General features: G+C 35.7%; 1 protein-coding gene across 5 annotated transcripts in view; it reads right to left on the reverse strand.

Moving 5' to 3' along the window:
* Window positions 1-266: 266 nt before the first annotated feature.
* PTBP3 (polypyrimidine tract binding protein 3) overlaps window positions 267-17,838 on the reverse strand; it is a 37,580-nt gene continuing 20,008 nt past the window's right edge. For 2 of the 5 annotated variants that reach the window (XM_065046370.1, XM_065046371.1), the window contains exons 6-15: window positions 17,345-17,509; window positions 14,388-14,498; window positions 11,273-11,447; window positions 8,064-8,141; window positions 7,284-7,399; window positions 4,641-4,674; window positions 3,926-4,018; window positions 3,158-3,374; window positions 2,048-2,125; window positions 267-1,354 (exon numbers count right to left, since the gene is read on the reverse strand). In XM_065046370.1, the coding sequence (XP_064902442.1) occupies window positions 1,222-1,354; window positions 2,048-2,125; window positions 3,158-3,374; window positions 3,926-4,018; window positions 4,641-4,674; window positions 7,284-7,399; window positions 8,064-8,141; window positions 11,273-11,447; window positions 14,388-14,498; window positions 17,345-17,509 (1,200 nt within the window). In that variant the 3' untranslated portion in view covers window positions 267-1,221. The remainder of the gene's footprint in view (window positions 1,355-2,047; window positions 2,126-3,157; window positions 3,375-3,925; window positions 4,019-4,640; window positions 4,675-7,283; window positions 7,400-8,063; window positions 8,142-11,272; window positions 11,448-14,387; window positions 14,499-17,344; window positions 17,510-17,838) is intronic. The other 3 variants (XM_065046369.1, XM_065046372.1, XM_065046373.1) reach the window with 2 other exon arrangements.

The following is a 17,838-nucleotide window of genomic DNA, read 5'->3' on the forward strand; positions in this document are numbered from 1 at the left end:
AAAGAATATCTGGTGCAGCCAATGTATCTCAACAAGTCAGATGAAGTCCAGAAACAAGAGTGAATTTGTTGTTTGGTATATATTTATATATATTTAGTGCATTTTCTGTGTGTGAACCTTTTTTCAGTCAAGTACTGGTATCAGACAACTGCAACCAGGTAAATTTGAAGAATCCCTACATGATTATGCAACAAGCTAGACCTCATTCCCTCCTCTATCCAAAGAAAAACATTGCCAAAAAGACAAAGAAGATAATTTTGACAAAGTTTGCAAAAAAGATTTCATATAAACTTTATTTATTGTTTCACAAATACACAGTAGGGCACATAAGAAATTAACTAAATACACAGCAATTTAAGTATTAGACCTCATATGGCACAAAAAAATCCTGTGGTTAATTTTTTTGCCCCGAAGATGACCTTAACAAAAATAACTTCTTAAAAATTTGCAAATTATGACAGACATGAATATTTTCAACAAGTTTGTAAACATTTTATTATTTAAAGAAATTATCTTCATGTCTTATTTTCTCTAAAGTACTATTAAACAATGTCGCTTCGTAGTAAAAATAACCATGGAACGGGTATTTGACATCTTAAGTCAAATTGGTCTCTGATATCACATCTTAAAGAAACTTTTCAAATATCTTTCATTCCACAGGGAGAAGGCACTGCCTTTAATAATTTAACCCATATGAACAACAGGACTGTTTTTTAAAAGAGTTATTTGTAAATATTTGCCGAAGTATGAACTCACACCCTGGTATTATAAATATTATTTAGAAGACACTCACAGTCAGTGCTTGCTTTTCTCCAAGAAACTCAAGCAGTGTTTCACATTCATATTAGTGTTTGATTGTGTAGACTCACTGCATTGTGGGAAATACGCTTTTTTTTTGTATATAACAAGAGCACTCCAAAATGTTTAGTAAGGCTGATTTAGAATTAAAGCAAAAAGGATGCTGTCAAAATATAATTTTCAATAGGAAATTTTATGACAAATATTGCTGCTAAAGCAGTTTCACAGAAGAAACTTCCTATTAATGAATATTAAACTTGGATCACATACTGGCTGATAGTATCAGAAAATACCATCACTTGATTCTTTGTGCATGAATGAGCTTTTTCTTTTAAGAGACAGAGCTTGTCACAGCTGTTTCATTCTCTCTGAGAATTTTACTATAACTGTGATGCAATCTCAAAGAGAAAGTTCACAGAAAAGTCAGATTGTATGTTTTGCGAAGGAAACTCTGAGGGTACGATTTTGTCCAAGGTCATGATTGTGAAGCTCAATGAGAGCGTGAACTGCTTCTTCCACAGAGCCCAACTGGATAAGAGCCGTTCTGCAATTATTCCTGAAATACAATACGAACCATTATTAATCCTAACAAAATTTTCATTGCAAAGGCAACATTCAGAAGTGACAAATATTTTTTCAGCCACATCACACACACACACTGAACACTTGTACAGTGAAAGAATGAGAACTAATTTTGCACCTGCTAAAATGAGATTACAAATGGTTTTTGCAGCTCAGAGGCCTGGAGCCAAGCCATTCTTCCATTACCCTGCACTTCAAAGAAAACCAGGGTTGAAATAAGGCTTGAAGACCTCTAACAAACACCTCTATTGTCCATACATATGGGATTATTCTAGCAGATATGATCATGCTAAAATAATACTCCCAAGAAACTTTAAGGAAAGTTAGAGCAGATTCGGTGTCATCTTTTACATGACATTTCACATTTACACAGCTTGTATCTCTATATAAAGAAGCAAGTATTTACTTCCCTTAAGCTTATCTATCTTTGAACACATGGAATTTGTCAAAAGGCTGAATATTCTTTATTTGATTATGCTAACGAAATCTCATTTAACACTTCAAGATTAGAATTATCTTAAAAACTGGCATAGCTGTACAGCTTTTGCCTGTAGATGTATGCACATGGAATTTTGCCTGTAGTTATATACACACCGAATTTCCCAAAAAAGCAACTAGCCATCTTCCAGGATGAAATCTTGCTCAACAGTTTTACAGGAGAACTTACCGGAAAAATCTGCAGGCTTTCACAGTACATCCGGTACTTGCAAAAAGGTTCTTCATATCATCAACAGTAACACAGGACCTATTAAAAACAAATGAAACAAACCCCTGTCAGCTTGTAAAAGAGCACAGAGTTCTGTAATAGTATCAAAATCTCAATTCTGGCTTCTAAATTAAATTTGAACAACAAAAACTGTCTCCACCAACTCAAGCCATGTCAACACTTTAGCCCAAGCATCTTGGCTTTGACACTAAATTCAGCAAAAAAGTGTGCTACAAAAATATTTCAGATACACTTTATAGCTTTTCATCCTTCCCCATTCCTCCCTCTGTTAAATTCTGATTGTATAAAAATCACTTAAGATCTTAACAGGTACCTTCAGAAATACCTTTCATCTTGTTATTACTGCTAAGGCACTCCATATTTTCAAAGTTTTCTATAAAACCATTTTTAAGTGTCTTTTCTTTTTCCTCTTAAGTGGACAAAATTCCACGGTTTTCCCTTTTCCCTCCCTGCACAGCTGACAAAAGAAGCCTGTAAAAAGTTATGTTTGGCTGTCACCCCATACATTGTTGACAACATTCAAGCTAGAAAAAAAAAAAAAAAAGCTTGTTTCAGTTTTAAAATATGTGTGTCTTAATACATCTTTTTAAAAACAATTTCCCCCTACGTAAAAGGTCAGAATTCTGTAGAAAATGTTCTTTAAAAAGTGTTAGATTAGTTAATAACTGCATCTACATTACATAATGATGCCAATGATTAATTTGATGTAATATAACTCCAGTACGTTATGTGAAAAACCATGTCCTCAATCTTCGCAAAAATTTGTAACACAGGACTTAGGTGAGAAACAAAAGCATATTGTCCAGAAAATGTAAACTGTATTAACACTTGCAAAGAAGAGCATTCAATCAGTTATCCTCTTTGCTAACAAAAAAAGGTCACATTTAAAGGATTCACTTATTGTTAACTACAGAGCAGAACAACCCTAATTCTCAGGAAACTTTAAAAGGCCAAGGAAATTTAAAGCTTATGTCAGACTTTGTAACTTAAGAATATAACGAAAAGGATGGATACTGCCTTTCCAAGAAGATTACACATGCAGATACTCACGGGATGTTGGAAAGATGCAGGGTGGCAGATGGAGGGAAGATATTCTGGAAGTTCTTAGAGCCAGGAATCTTAAAACGATGTAAAGGGCTATTGCTATAGTCCTTTGTCAGACCTTGGTCATCTCGTCCTCCACGAAGAAGCTGAACTGTGTGATGTTTTGAAAAAGTAGCATGGAGCACCCTTCCATAAAGCTTCTGTCCATTCAAGTAGGAGATAGCTAACCAGTGGAAATATAATTTGAACAGGAAGGAAGGGAGGGGGAGAAAAAAAGAAAAAAGACTATTTGAATACTAATATTGTCTTCCATTTAGTGTCAGAGTTAGCATTCTAAATTTACACTGCAACTTCCATGTCCAGCAGGTGGGCTATATCATAACACTATATTTAAAACAAGTATAAGGATGCAATATAACATCCAGTCCAAATGCAACAAAAGTGTAAACTCATATTTCAATAAAGAGCAGCTGATTATACTTAAATAGCTAGATACAGGATAAACTACAGGAAAAATGTATGATGTCTTAATTCTAACATTTACTAGATCAAGATTCACAGAATATTCTTTCTAAAGCACTATAGGAAAATAATTTGTTCACAGGAAAGCAGACAGATCATTATCAACCTATACAAGGAAAAGTTTTTACATGTAGTAAAGCATCACAACTATGGATTTAATTTGTTTATGCTTGTTACTGGCAGACAGCAAATTACTCATCTATATCACACTCACAATAGTTTGAAGCATAACTGTGCCCTAAAAATCAGTACCTAATCGAGCCTGGTTTGCATCTGCCATCTGAACCAAAGCCTTTTCTTTTGTCCTAAACATGATCTTCACACGATGCACATTGCCATATATACCTGTGGAAATCCAGAAAAAGAGATGTGTCCAGAGCACTACTACAAAAAGCACAGGGTAAGTCTGTTTCTTTTCACTAACATTAGTGTTACAAAGAATAATCACCTCATTAAACTGGTTGGTTAGAATATTAAGATGAAGGAGAGCTTTCAAGTTTGCGTATTATTTTCTGAGGCTCAGAAATGGGGAACAAAAATAAACCCAGGATCTTAGTCATAAAACTGCATGTTTATGTACAGCTTTTAAACAGTGCAAGAGTGTTGAAGTCTTCTTAACAGAGGCATATTAAAATATTACTATGCCAAACATTGTGCTGTGCAACTAAGGTATGTGCCAATTCTGTGCTCTGTTTCCTCCGATGCAACCTGTTTTTTTATCTTACTTTGCTTTCCCATTCTTTGTAGTAAACAAATTGGATGACACACTGAAATTCTTCTGACACTGTAACCATTTTGCCATTTTGGTACATGTGGCCTGCAACTACTGACTCAGATTACTGCCATTTTAAAACCAGCACATTCTCTTGCATGTTTTCTGGACAAGGACAGAACAATGGAGTGTGTGTCAGATAAATAAAAGAATGCCAGCCCTGTAGTTTCTCAAGGTATATTTGATATATCTTACCAAATAGAATGAAAAGTCCATAGGGTGTGACGGCCTGTTTAAATGATAAAATGAGTTTATTATTTTTAAAGTCATGCAAATAAAGAAATCTATTCCTTAAGTGCATGGTAAATAAAAATAATGGAAGAGATACTGCACACTAATACAAAAACCTGTCTCTCAAAGCCATTACCTCCAATAACTGCAGTGTATAGCAAATATATACTAATAAGAATGTTATGCCCATATAAAATATTTAAACAAGCTAACACTTCAGCTCATGCATTTTCATCACTCAAGAGTCAGCCTGTTATGTCAAATAAGTTAATATATTGTAGCTTAATTATTTGAACTTATTCTTTCCAAGCTAGCAGTTCATTCTCTGAACAATTAAAGCTATTTGCTAAATTAGAAATAGAAAAGAGCATTCAAGAACTCCTCTGTATTTTCTACACAGCAGACAACTACCAAACTAAAACGAGTCAGCTCTAAATGTGTTTGTTTTGTCTTCAGTTTTGTTCCCATCTCTGTATGTGACCATGACCTGATACACACACCACTGAAATCTTTATACATGAAGTATACAGAAAGGGGTATTTAAATTGTGTTTTATTGGAAGCTGTGAACTAAACATTGAAAGAAATCACTTTTCTTCAGTGATTTTTAATTAAGTCTTTGTGTATCAAACTCTGTAAGCACCAAAGACGATAATGCACCCTAACACAGACAGATTTTAATCAACTGAGGCAAAGGCTTTGCCAGTAATGAGTCCTAAGAACACCTGATCATCATAAGCACCACTCACACACTCCAGCCCAGTTCAGTCTGAACTCACAATGCTTCAAACCTATACCAAACATACCTAAATGATTTAAAACTGGAAGATACTGCAGCCTAAGTGCAAGCCCATACCCTTTTATCATCAGCACTTAGTGATAAGGAACAATTACTAACCCTGTAAAATTTAAATGCTTCCAGATTTTATCCTTCTGGCCCAAATATTTTAACTCAGCATGGAGTTTAAAGACATTTCTTAGCAAAATGAGACTGCAGTACTTCTGCTAAAAATGTTTTTTATGGAAGACAAAACCAGCTAATTTAAAAGTCATGAGGGAATGCTCTAATGCATACTGAAACCCTGCAACAGGGGAAAAACATAAATTGAAATAAGGAATAAGGTCAACCAGATTTTCTATACATAGAAAAAGAAGTGACAGGGCTCAGACAAATACTACTGAAGAATAAGTGTTAAAAAGTTGCCAAGAAATATATTTACAACAATTTATATATCCAACAATTAATGTTGTTGAACATTCTTATTTTTTACCTTTTAAGAGGTTAAGCATTATTTAATGCATTTATGTTGTATCATGCATTACAGCAGAAAGTTCTACCTGACTTCTTAGATGATTCATATTAACTAAAACAGCAATGTCCTAAAATGGTCACATATGATTATTCTTAAAAAACACACTCTTACAACTTGAGATTTATCTTGAAAGATCAGCTGCAGAAAACATATCCTCCACAATAATCAGAAATTAACTGATAGATTAACAAATCAAAGAAAAATCAGCTTATCTCAGTCCTAATCTAATCTGCAGCTGTTTCTTTTGATGCTTACTGTGGGATTCAGCTATTATTACAAAGCCAGAAACATGGCAATAACTTAAATATTCAAGGAACTGGTCAACCAATTTCTAAACCTCAGTAACGTGAAGATAAAATTAGGGCTTACTGGCATAATGGAAGTTATCAGTTTTTCTAGTTAAATGAATCTAATGAGCATGCAAAATAAGAATTTTACATTGCAGTAGTAGAACTGCTTATCAACAGTCAAGTAGAACTGTGTTATAAGTTCTAAAGCTTGATATACATATATATATATTTATTTTTTTTTAAGAGATGTGCACAGCTTTTAATTAAGCACAGATCAATGTGTAATACTTAAGTAACAGGAGTAGGCTTATAAAACAGTCATTTCCACTACAAAATAGCTATCCGAGTTGTCCTTGGCAATTTTACTAGCAAAACATAAAAAAAAAAAATCTGTGTGGTACTATGAGAAGTGAACATGCGTAGTTATTAATTTTTAAAAATTGATTTAGTGTCAATAGCAAAGTGCACATATGTTCTTCCTATCCAACCTGGGAAAACTTGCAAAACTAGAAAGATCCTATCAATGTTTTGAAAGGTCCTTGATTTTGTATACTTTTATCTCCTTTTCTCTTCCCTCCTGTTTCTCTAATTCCTTATCATCTATAACAAACTAAAAATTCTTCACTTTCTCTGATGATAAAGTAGCACACAGAGGAGCCATATTAACAGACATACCAGTAAGTTTAGTCATAATATATACTGTTTACCTGTTCAAACATTTCTCAGGTCTCACCACAGACTTTTCTCAAATTATTAACACTAGATATGCTGCTAACATAGGTTACCTAAAGTAAATTGTGTTGGGAAGCTTTCACTGCTGACTGGAGTTTTTAAACCTCATCAATATTGCAAACTATCTTAAACAAGAGTAGAGCTATCCTGGTTTTTTATATTATTAGCATAGAGACCTCCTCTCTTATTACTTCAGCTACCATCAATTTGCAAGAAGGATTCTGGCAGTTAGTAGAAGTTGATACTTGCATCAGTTCCACCAAACAAACTCACATTAGGGTTGAGGTTGCTGACCAGTAAAACAGAATTTTCTGAAAAATCAGGGTAAGTTCTCTGTCCAGGTGGTGCAAGAGAACGAACTGCTGTAGGAAGAGGTGGAACCAAACTACCTGGAAGGATATTAATAACATCACTTGACAACTCAAAGTGGAAAAGACATTTTTAGAAGACAAAAGCAGGTTACATTTGGCAAAAACGTCAATATTCAATTAAAAATGCTTTTAAAGAATTTAGTTTTTCCTAGTATCTGACCAATAAAGCAGGAAGTATCTCCCCTCCAGAGATGAAGAAATATTCAACAATGCCAACAGATCTAAACAAAAGGGGACATAAATTGCAGCCCAAGAAAGAATAAAAAAAAAAAAATTCAGCACAGAGGTTTATCCAGTACTAGAAAGGAAAAGATCGCTGAGTCTAGAAGACTACTTATTTCCTATTGTATGTTCAGAAGAGGGGAGACTTCCTGCTTTAGTTTTGAATGTCTCTGAGGTCTTATGATTCTTAGAAAACCAGCTGCTTAGTTTCTTCTCTTACAGTGATCTTCATAATGGCTTTTAATTTCTTCACTTATTAAATTACAAACTACATCAGCATGTATTTTTAATTACAGAAAGTAATTTTACTGAAGAGTATGAAAAAGAGAATCAGAATGACTGAAATGAACATCATGTTCTGACTGATATATTTGAAAACAATTTGCTCTGAACACAGGTGTACTCAGATACACCATTAGCCCCAAATGCAGACACCGTATTTTAGAAAGTAGAAACTTACCAGCACCTTGAGAAAAGCTCATGTTTGGAGTAAACCCAGCAGCCCCTGTATATGATGGTACAATATTATTTTGGATGCCTAGAGAGAGCAGACACATTTAATTAAAACAAAACATTCTAAATTTTTGGAAGACAGAAGAGACTTCAGCAATGAGAATCAGATTCCATTGTTGATATTCTGACCTCAGCCAGCAATTATCACAGAATGACAGAACGTCCTGAGCTGGAAGGGACCCACAATGATCATGGAGTCCAACTCCTGTTCCTGCACAGGACAACCCCACAGTTCACACCGTGTGTCTGAGGGTGTTGTCCAGTCTCTTCTTGAACACTATCAGACCTGAGGCTGTGACACCTCCCTGGGGAGCCTGATTACACCTTTTATAAAATGTTTGGGTTAAAAACTCTAATCAAAATCTAAGATTTATGTTTTACAAAGACAATTTTCAGCCACTTTTGAAGGCAAATATCCCTATCCACCTTAGTGTCCCTCTCCAAAATGAAGTCAGAGCAAACTGCAATTTAGACCATTTTGAACAGGAAAGCACAACATAGATTAGTATTCATTCAAGTGAAAACAGCTGTGGTGCAATGTTCAACTGTTTTTATTCACACAATGGAAATGCACTCTAGAAATTTTCTAGAAGTAAATACACCCAAAGGCATTTTGTCACAATGAGATACAACTGTTTCCTAGATATTTCTAAAACCAGCATGGGCTACATAACAAACAGCCACAATGAATCTGAGGTTCTGAATTTTACTGGCTATCGGGATGCATAAAGTATACCTATTTTGCTTTTTAAAAACACAAATACATTCTGCAAGCTTAGCAACACATTTGTTTAACTACTCAAATATTCACCATTGACTACAAAAATCTACATTCAGATGGTTATTGACAGGGATGATATAATACAATAAGAAGTATCCCTTATGAATAACAAAAACAACAAATGAAACTGACACCACAGATCAAGTATTCATGAATACTGCACCACATTATGCCTCCCCTTATCTGTAGCCACAAAGTGCCTTTCATACAAACAACCCAATACATTTATCACACCATAGAAAGTCATTGTATTCTCAAAATACATGCACTGGTGCATTATCCTGTCAGATTCTGACAATATAGGTGTCAATTTCTTCGCTATCCAAGAATGGTAATGGAAACATTAATGAATAAATAGATAAAGCACTTGTATTCTGCCAAATGAGACCTGCATGTTGCATACTGATACCATAATCAGGCATGTAAAAATTGTGAAACAGAGCTAATGAAGAAAGATCTGGAATTCTTCATTGCATTTTTTGTGCGTAAAATCATTTGCATCATGGTTAGCATCTACCTTTCAAAGCAAGCTAATTCACATATCTCTGTTTATGCTCCCTGGGTGAGCAAAATCTACAAACACAAAACATTCACAAATTCTGCTTGTTTCCAGTGCATTATTTTTTCCACCAAAACCAAAACAAAAAATAGGGAAAAAAACCCCAACCAAGTTTCAAGACCAGTTCAGTTTTGCTATTAAGCTAGCTTCAAGTCTACAGAAAAGCTGGATGTATTATTCTGATAGTTACCTACTTATAATTCTCCATCAAAACAACATCCACCAGCAATAACACAAAAGTCTAAGTGCTGACATGACTCCCAACATCTTTTCCTCACGTCAAGCAACTGAGGACTATCAGAACATGCTGTGGCAACATATGCATGTTGTTACCGCTGACAGAAAGGCTGGAAGCGTACCCCTACCAGCCTACAGCTATTTTTTAAAAAGAAAATACCTATGCAGCTGCTTCGCTGTGGCTGTACTACAGACAGGTTTTGACTGAGACGTCAGACTTTTCCTTACACCAGCACCTCTGGTGTTCTTGTTATTACAGTAAGTGTTCAGACCAAAAATGAGATTACTAGCAATTTCAAGCTTGGAAGAGTGAGGGGAGAAGAAACGGAGAAGCATCCATGTATTATCCTCCAAAAACATGTGTATAATGTTATCTCTGCCCTACAAGCAGGTTTGTCCTTAATCTACTCCAATTGTACTTTTTCATTGACATTTCAAATTGTGTAAGTCTAATCAGAACATACCAGATCTATAACAGCATGTTTCCATGTTGCTATATGGCAAATCCTCAAAACAACAACAAACAAAAAACCAACCAAACAAACAAAATAGATGGTTGTACATTACATAAAGATCCAAAGTCACTCTTTAAGGGTACCAGCAAAAACACTTGAGAAACTAGTGAGTATAGCTCACTTTCTGAGCTACCAAAGCCAACTAGCCCCTCCCTCCCTCCCCCAAAAAAACTTCCCAAACACACAAAAATACCCCAAACACAGTATCTGCAGTATCTGCCATAGCCATCACACAAAACTAAAGAAAAAGGGGAGTTCTTCCCCAGTCTTTGCTACCATTCTAACCAACTGGACAGTAGATACTATTCAACAGCAGAGATGGTTCTTAGCTGTGTATTATTGATAATGGTTGTCATTAGTGAGAAAGAAAAATGGCGAAAAATCACTCAAATTGCACTGTGAGTACTTCTGCCATGTCAACAGAATATTCTGTTTGATGATCTGATTACCAAAGCTGACTAAATAAGCATCCAAGAGCTGTTTGCACCAAAAAAGCTCCTCCAGTCTGGCTCCAAGGGGACATTGTCTCCTCTGTGCAAAGGAAACAAATACTAAAATCCAATAAAATTTAAACAATTTCATGTTTTAGAAGGTTACTACAAAACATACATAGATCAGTGCAGCATTTCTAAGTTTCTTATGGTTTTGTTTGTTACAGCAGACAGTTATCCTAAAATATCAATGAATAAGAGCTAACACCCTTAGAACACTTATTTTCAAGTAGCGCTAGGCAACCACTGGCAAATTTAGATGACTGTCATTGAATATTTGACATCCAACATTTATTATACATCCTGTATCAATGATACTTCACAGCATTTTACTTATTTAGCTTTGTGACACTTTTAATTTGCCCAAGAGCATTCCTCATGTTACAGTTTCAGATATTCATTTATCTTGAGTAGGACTTGCTGCTTTCCATACAAACTTTACTGGACCTGACAAACAGAAATGTATACAAAATATCCCCGTCTATGAATCTGTTATGAACCCATAGTATAAATGCAACATAAAAGCATAATGACCTTATAGTGTATTTATCACTGAAAGTGAAAGTTTCTTACCATAGGCAGCAGCTATGGGTTGATCCATGTATATCTGACCATCACCAGAAGGCAAGTCAAGCCGAGTGAAATCTCTACTTTTCTCATTGTTGTACTTTATAGCAAGGCTAGTAAACTTGGAGTAATCAACACGTATAAAGCAGTCTGAAGTGAAGATACCCTGGCCATTCAGAGTCTGAAGAAAAATAATTAGATTTTCACAGACAAAACACATATCAGCAGCCACTGCTAGTTGTCTGTTTTATTTTCAACCCACAGTTGTATCCGAACAGAAATTCACTGTTTGTTTTTAAGGTGCTGCTTTTAAACACCAAGTAGACAATCATACGGCCATTATCCTTACCTAAACCTCCTGTGTAGATTACTAGTTTAGTCCACTAATTAGGAAGTACTATGTCACCTTGTGCCAATGGACAAAACACAGCTTTAAGTATGACTTGTCTTTCTAGCTGTGCTTCTAACCTCAACACGCAATATCAGATGCTAGCAGCAGTACTAATTTGCAGATTTTTATTGTATGTAACTGTCACTTACATGAAGGGCCTGGAGCACAAGTCTGATGAGGAGTGGTTGAGGGAGCTGGGGCTCTTTAGCCTGGAAAAAAGGAGGCTGAGGGGAGACCTTATCACTGTCTGCAGCTACCTGAGAGGATGCTGGAACATGCAGGGTGTTCGTCTCTTCTCCTACCAAGTGATAGGACAAGAGGAAACAGCCTCAAGTTGTGCCAGAGCAGGTGTAGATTGGATATCAGGGAAAAATTCTTCACAGGAAGGGTTGTCAGGCACTGGAACAGGCTGCCCAGGGAAGTGGTGGAGTCACCAACCCTGGAGAGGTTTAAAAAGCATGTAGATGAGGTTCTTAGGGACATGGTTTAGAGGTGGACTTAACAGTGCTGGATTAGCAGTTGGATTAAATGACCATAAAGATCTTTTAAACCTAAGTGATTCTATAAAATCCATATGTTTAGGAGCAGCTATGGTCAGAAAGATCACTTAAGTATTATTCTCTACCTAAATCAGTCTTAAAGGAATGATGATGGGAAAAAAACAAACAACACTCAAAAGATACTGGTTTGTTACACTTATTTAATATAATCTAGACTGAAAGTATAATTTCTGAGAAATTTTTAAATAAAGTATAACTTATTATTAAGGCTATTCTTTAAGAAAATCTGCTATTGCTAATTAACAGGTTATCATCCCCACTACCTTTACTGACTTCCAATATATACTTAATCTCTAAAACACATAGTGAATTTACTTACTGGACTAAAGGGCAGACAACAATAGATAAATATTCAGTGCTTTTAATTTTGAAGCTGAGAAGGAAGCAACTTCAGTAATGAAAGTAGGGTGAGAGTTCCATTCCATTTCAGTAATTTTTTGAAAAAAATGAATACTATAATAAATACCACTTAATACTTAGCAGAATCTATTTTTCTTTATAACTTCTAATGGAACTTCCAAACTGGTTTTGTTTATTTACTAATACTGAGGTGACCACACAGGTTAAAAAGAAATACAAAGTGTCTCAGGATTAGTTTCAAGTAAAGTACTTCATTTTCTGTCTTTATTTTTCACTTCCCAGTTCAAGTATTACAATGTGATGATTTGTGTCACTGCTGTTCCTTCTGCAAACATCTTTGATGTCTCAGCTCTTAACATTTCATTATCAAACTACTCCCCACTAAGGAAATTAACAATATTTTTCTAGAAATTAAAATATTTAGCTATTATAAGGAAATTAGTTCTGAGGATTGTTTTGGGGAAAAAAAAAAAGTTATTTGGTTTACATGGAAATGTTTTGGTAGCAGTGTCACTGCTGCCCTGCTGTGGGAAGAGACCAGGGGCTGCCTCGTGCTGGACAGAGTGAGTTCCAGGCAGTTCCAAAACAGGTCAGCCACTGCCCAAAGCAGAGCCTGTCAGAACACCGCTGGTGTTTCTATGATAACGTGTTTAAGAAAAAACACTGTGCAACAGCTGGGAGAGAGAGGAGGAAAATGTGAGAAGAGCAACCCCGCAGACACCAAGGACAGATAAGGATGGGGAGGAGGAGGTCCAGGTGTTGGAGCAGAGATTCCCCTGGAGAAGATCATGGTGATGCAGGTTGCCCTCTGCAGCCAGTGGGGACGGACCTACACTGTAGCAGTTTGTGAAGGACTGTATCCCACAGGGAAGACCCACACTGTGGCAGGAGAAAAGCATCAGGAGGAAGGAGCAGAGAGACAAAGTGCTACAGACTGACCACAAGCCTCATTCCACATCTTCCTGTGCTGCTCGTGGGGAGAAGGTAGAAGTGTTGGGAGTGAAACTGAGCCTTGGAGGAAGGAGTAAGTGGGTGGGGAAGGTGTTTTTATTTTTGTTCCTCACTATCCTGCTCTATTTTTAATTGGCAATGAATTAAATCAATCTTTCCCAAGTTGAGTCTTATGCCTGCGACAGTAACTGCTGAGCAATCTCCCTGTCCTTATCTTAGCCCGTGATCTATTTCATCTCATTTTTTCCTCCTGTTTTGCTGAGGAAGGGGGAGTGAGAGCAGCTTAGTGGGTGTCTAGCAGCCAGCCAACATTAACCCACCACGGAAAATACACCTAAAATAGGTGAGCTCCTGTGTGTTATTGAGAACATGCATTTTAAAAATCAGGGGACAGCTGGTTTGAAATTAAGAAGTTTAAGGTGAAAACATGGATTACTGTAAATTTCTCACTGAAATTGAAACACACGAAACATGTAATGGTCCTCTAATCTCTGAGAATTTAACTATACTACTCTTAGTACTGAACCTCACTGAAAATATTCCATTTAGTTTGAAAAGCAAAAGACTTCTTGGTCAACTACAGTTCCTATCACTCACCACTACTGACAGCTCTGATTTTCACTATGGTAAACTCGTGCAGGTCTTGAGGTGTGTGCTACACATTTATGTTTGCAGTTGATGATAATAGTGCTATCTTCTTAACTAATGAAGGATGTCAAAGTTATTCATGTGCAGCAGAGTGCTAGAATGATAAGAAGTCATTAAGTTCATGAACAAGCTATCCCTAATGTTCCTGATTTAACTGCGGGGGAAAAACAAAAAAGCAAAAAGCAAATCAATATGTATACACTACACTTACCTTTTTGGCACAGTATGCGCTCCTTGGATTATCATACTCAGCTAAAGCTTGGAATTTACCGTACTTAGTGAAGATTATGATCCTTAAGACAGGCCCAAATGGAGACAAAATCTGAAAAGGAAAAAATTTGGACTTTCAGAAACAATGAATAATTTCTGCATGCTAAAAACTAGCAATTAAATATTTCATACAAATTTCTGAAAATTATGTATTTTGTGGGAGCTGAACAGAAATTGAGTAAACTCAGAATTCTGTTTCAGGTTAAAAAAAAAATAAAGGTGACAAGAGATGGAGAAGGATAAAATTTCCTTAAATATTTAGCAATGACTGTTCAGCTAAGAGCAGCAAAGATCAGCCCAAAGAGACATTTCTCCTGTGTCTGCAGAGAAACTGTGGATAATCAAAGTTGAAGTCTAAGAAATGGGCTTTCACAAGTCAATTCAGATGGGAACTGTAAACTGCCTTTCAAGGTAGCCACATTTATATTCTATATTTCAAACAAATTCTGCAAAGTTGGTGACCAAAAATACTCTTAAACGGTTGATGTGCCCACAAAAGTAATTACGCAGACCCACTGTCCAGATTCGAGGACAAAGAAGGAAGGAAGCAAGACAAAGACCCAGTTCGGGACCTACCCCTCTAACTTACAACTAAATGGTATTTGATTTAGTGGAAATGCAAGCATTGCAAAAATTTTTAAGAGGTAGAAATTAAATACATATACACTCAAAATGGGAGTGCACACTACATTAAAGGGTCTATACAAAAGCAAAGCCACAAAAAAAGTACGGCTACCATGGAAGTGAAGAAAAACTATCCAAATTAATAGTGGAAGAGGGAAGGTGAGTTTGGGGAGGACTAACAGTTTTAGAAAAAAAAAAAAAAAAACAAAAAACAAAAAACAAAAAAACCCACAACTTAGAAGCAATGCAAAGTCAGGAAAGCAGAACCCCCCAGACAAGTATTAAGCCTGGAACGAAAGAAAGGCCAAAGATAAGGACAAGCATCTCTTGCAAGCCCATTAGGCCTGGAATCATGGATATAAAATACACTGTCCTAACCCTTTATGCCCAGCTTTTCAATCTCTCAGAAACAAGGTTTTAATGCTGCAGTCATTGTTTTGTGGTAGAAGATAGAACACAAACCTTTTTTCACAGCAATTTAAGATCAACAATAAAGTCTCTGTTCACAAAGCACTTCCCCTTAAGAAAAGCCTAAATACAACCTCTGAACATATGCTTTTCCATGTTTATCCACAAGAACAAACAGGCATTTTTAAAATAATGAAAATCAATGTATTCCTCTTTGGTTTTAAACCTAAAACCCACTGTATATACCAATTTTGCTTCTGTAAATCTAACAATATTCTAATTCTTATAATAAATATTTTAAGGTGAATTGTGGTTAAAAAAGCAGTTAGTTTCTTTACAAGCAGTTATAACTTACAAAATATAATCAAAGTTTTGGACGACAGCTTGCCTACTAGTGTTCCATATGATGCTATACTTAACAGTGAAAATTTTCGCTTCCACTAACTGTACCACACTTACAAAGTAGTGTTACATTGCAGCTATCAGGCCCAAAGCACTGCTTTAACTAGAGGAGATTGTCCCCTGTTAAGATCTCCAAATAAGCTTCCTTCTCAAATATTTTTAATTTTCTGAATCTATTGCAAAAGTAGTTGGCAATTCAAAGACTGAAAATACAGTTCTGCTGCACTGAAGTAAACATTAATCAAATTATGGTAAATTAACAACAATCTCTTCTTTCACTGCCTGCTTAATAGAAGACAAAACAAAACAAAACCCACATGAGATTAGATTCTGGAGTTGCTATTGCAGTATTAAGCTAATACAGGTCCCATAACCACAGAAGTTTGTTCTTAGTTATTCTGAGTGCACTAATACTCCTGAGCAGTTGACATAGTATTTGCACAAGCTCAATGACTTAACAATACTCATAGATACAAATATAAGTTTAGATCAGCCAAATTGCTACAACAAAGTGACAGCTAGTATACTAGTTAATCAGTATCATGAGGGGGAGATACAGAGAAAGGGAAAATATTAATAAATAACAGAAAAAAAGTGTTGGTAACAATCAGCTGTTGTTTCAGATGCTACAAGAGCAGCAAAAAATCTTCTCCTAGGACTGCAGGTTCCTGTAAAAACATCACAATTCTTTTAAATCCATTAATTGAAGAAACTCATACTTGGGCATGTTTTTATTGCACAAATTTACTAGCAATTACAAAAGCTTCAAGTATTAAACACTTTGCAACACCTGAAAAAAATAAAGTATTGGCAAATGCTTCAGACACAAAGCAATAGTCTCCTAAAGTTATTGGCTTTAAACTTATAGTTCTCAACAGCATAGCACATCCCCTAGTAGGAGTTATGGTGATGTCTTTCATAGCTATTAGCCCACCACTGTTGCAGGCTTTCAGCAGCAGTTGAAATAAATGGCATTCTAACAGCCAATGAACAATGAAAAACATTTGTCCAAGCAACTGTACTTGTATATTACATCACTTGCATCAAATTATAAAAGTGCATCTAAAACCTGAAAACATAACCTAAACTACAAAAGTTACTCAATGCAGAGTGCTAAAGTGCTGTTCCACGGGCTCTTAACAATCAGTATTTCACTAGTTTACCGTGCATAAATCAGAAATAACACTTCAAGTTTGTTGCTGCTTCCCCAAAAAACAAGGAACTAAAAGAAATCAAAGACAACATGGAAAGCTGAGTACAGAAGCTTTTTTGACTGTTTTTTCCTGTTCAAAACTGATTCAATTATAGATTCCTAAATTGCAACAAATCATTTAAAAATGACAGTGCCCATTTAAACAATTAAGGATATACAGGTATCTTTAAAAAAAAAAGAGAAGAGTTAATGGATTTATAATGGCAACATTGGAAGAGATTTTAACTATTTCTACAAGCAATCCTCATTACCTCATGCAACATTTCTAGACTAATATGGTGGGAAACATTATCAACAATGATTCTAAGAACACAACGGACATCTGGGAAGGGGTCATCTCTAGCTTCAGAAGCACTGGCAACAGGCTGGCTTTCAAACAACGTAGTGTCCACAGGGTGGAACATAGCTTCAGCTCTCTGAAATCAGAGCAGAGACCACAATTAACTTACACACATAAAAACTACTCATATCTAAATGTTCTCTTACAATGAAGAGCACGTAATTTTCACTTAAAATGCAACTTAAAAAAATATTCCCTTTTCCTTGATTATTGATTCAGTAAAATCATATCTCTTCCTTCCTTTCCCCCTCTGCTAAAAGAAGTCAGATCATACTTTCACAGAATTATGACTTTCATTTTTAGTTAAAATGTTACTACTTTGTAATAGCATATAGACATATTGTGCTTTGATTCAGTAAGCTTTTGTCATTCTAGTGATTTTCCAGCAAACCAATATGATGACAA

Source organism: Columba livia, chromosome Z, assembly GCF_036013475.1.
Source record: "Columba livia isolate bColLiv1 breed racing homer chromosome Z, bColLiv1.pat.W.v2, whole genome shotgun sequence".
NCBI classification, from domain to species: Eukaryota; Metazoa; Chordata; class Aves; order Columbiformes; family Columbidae; genus Columba; species Columba livia.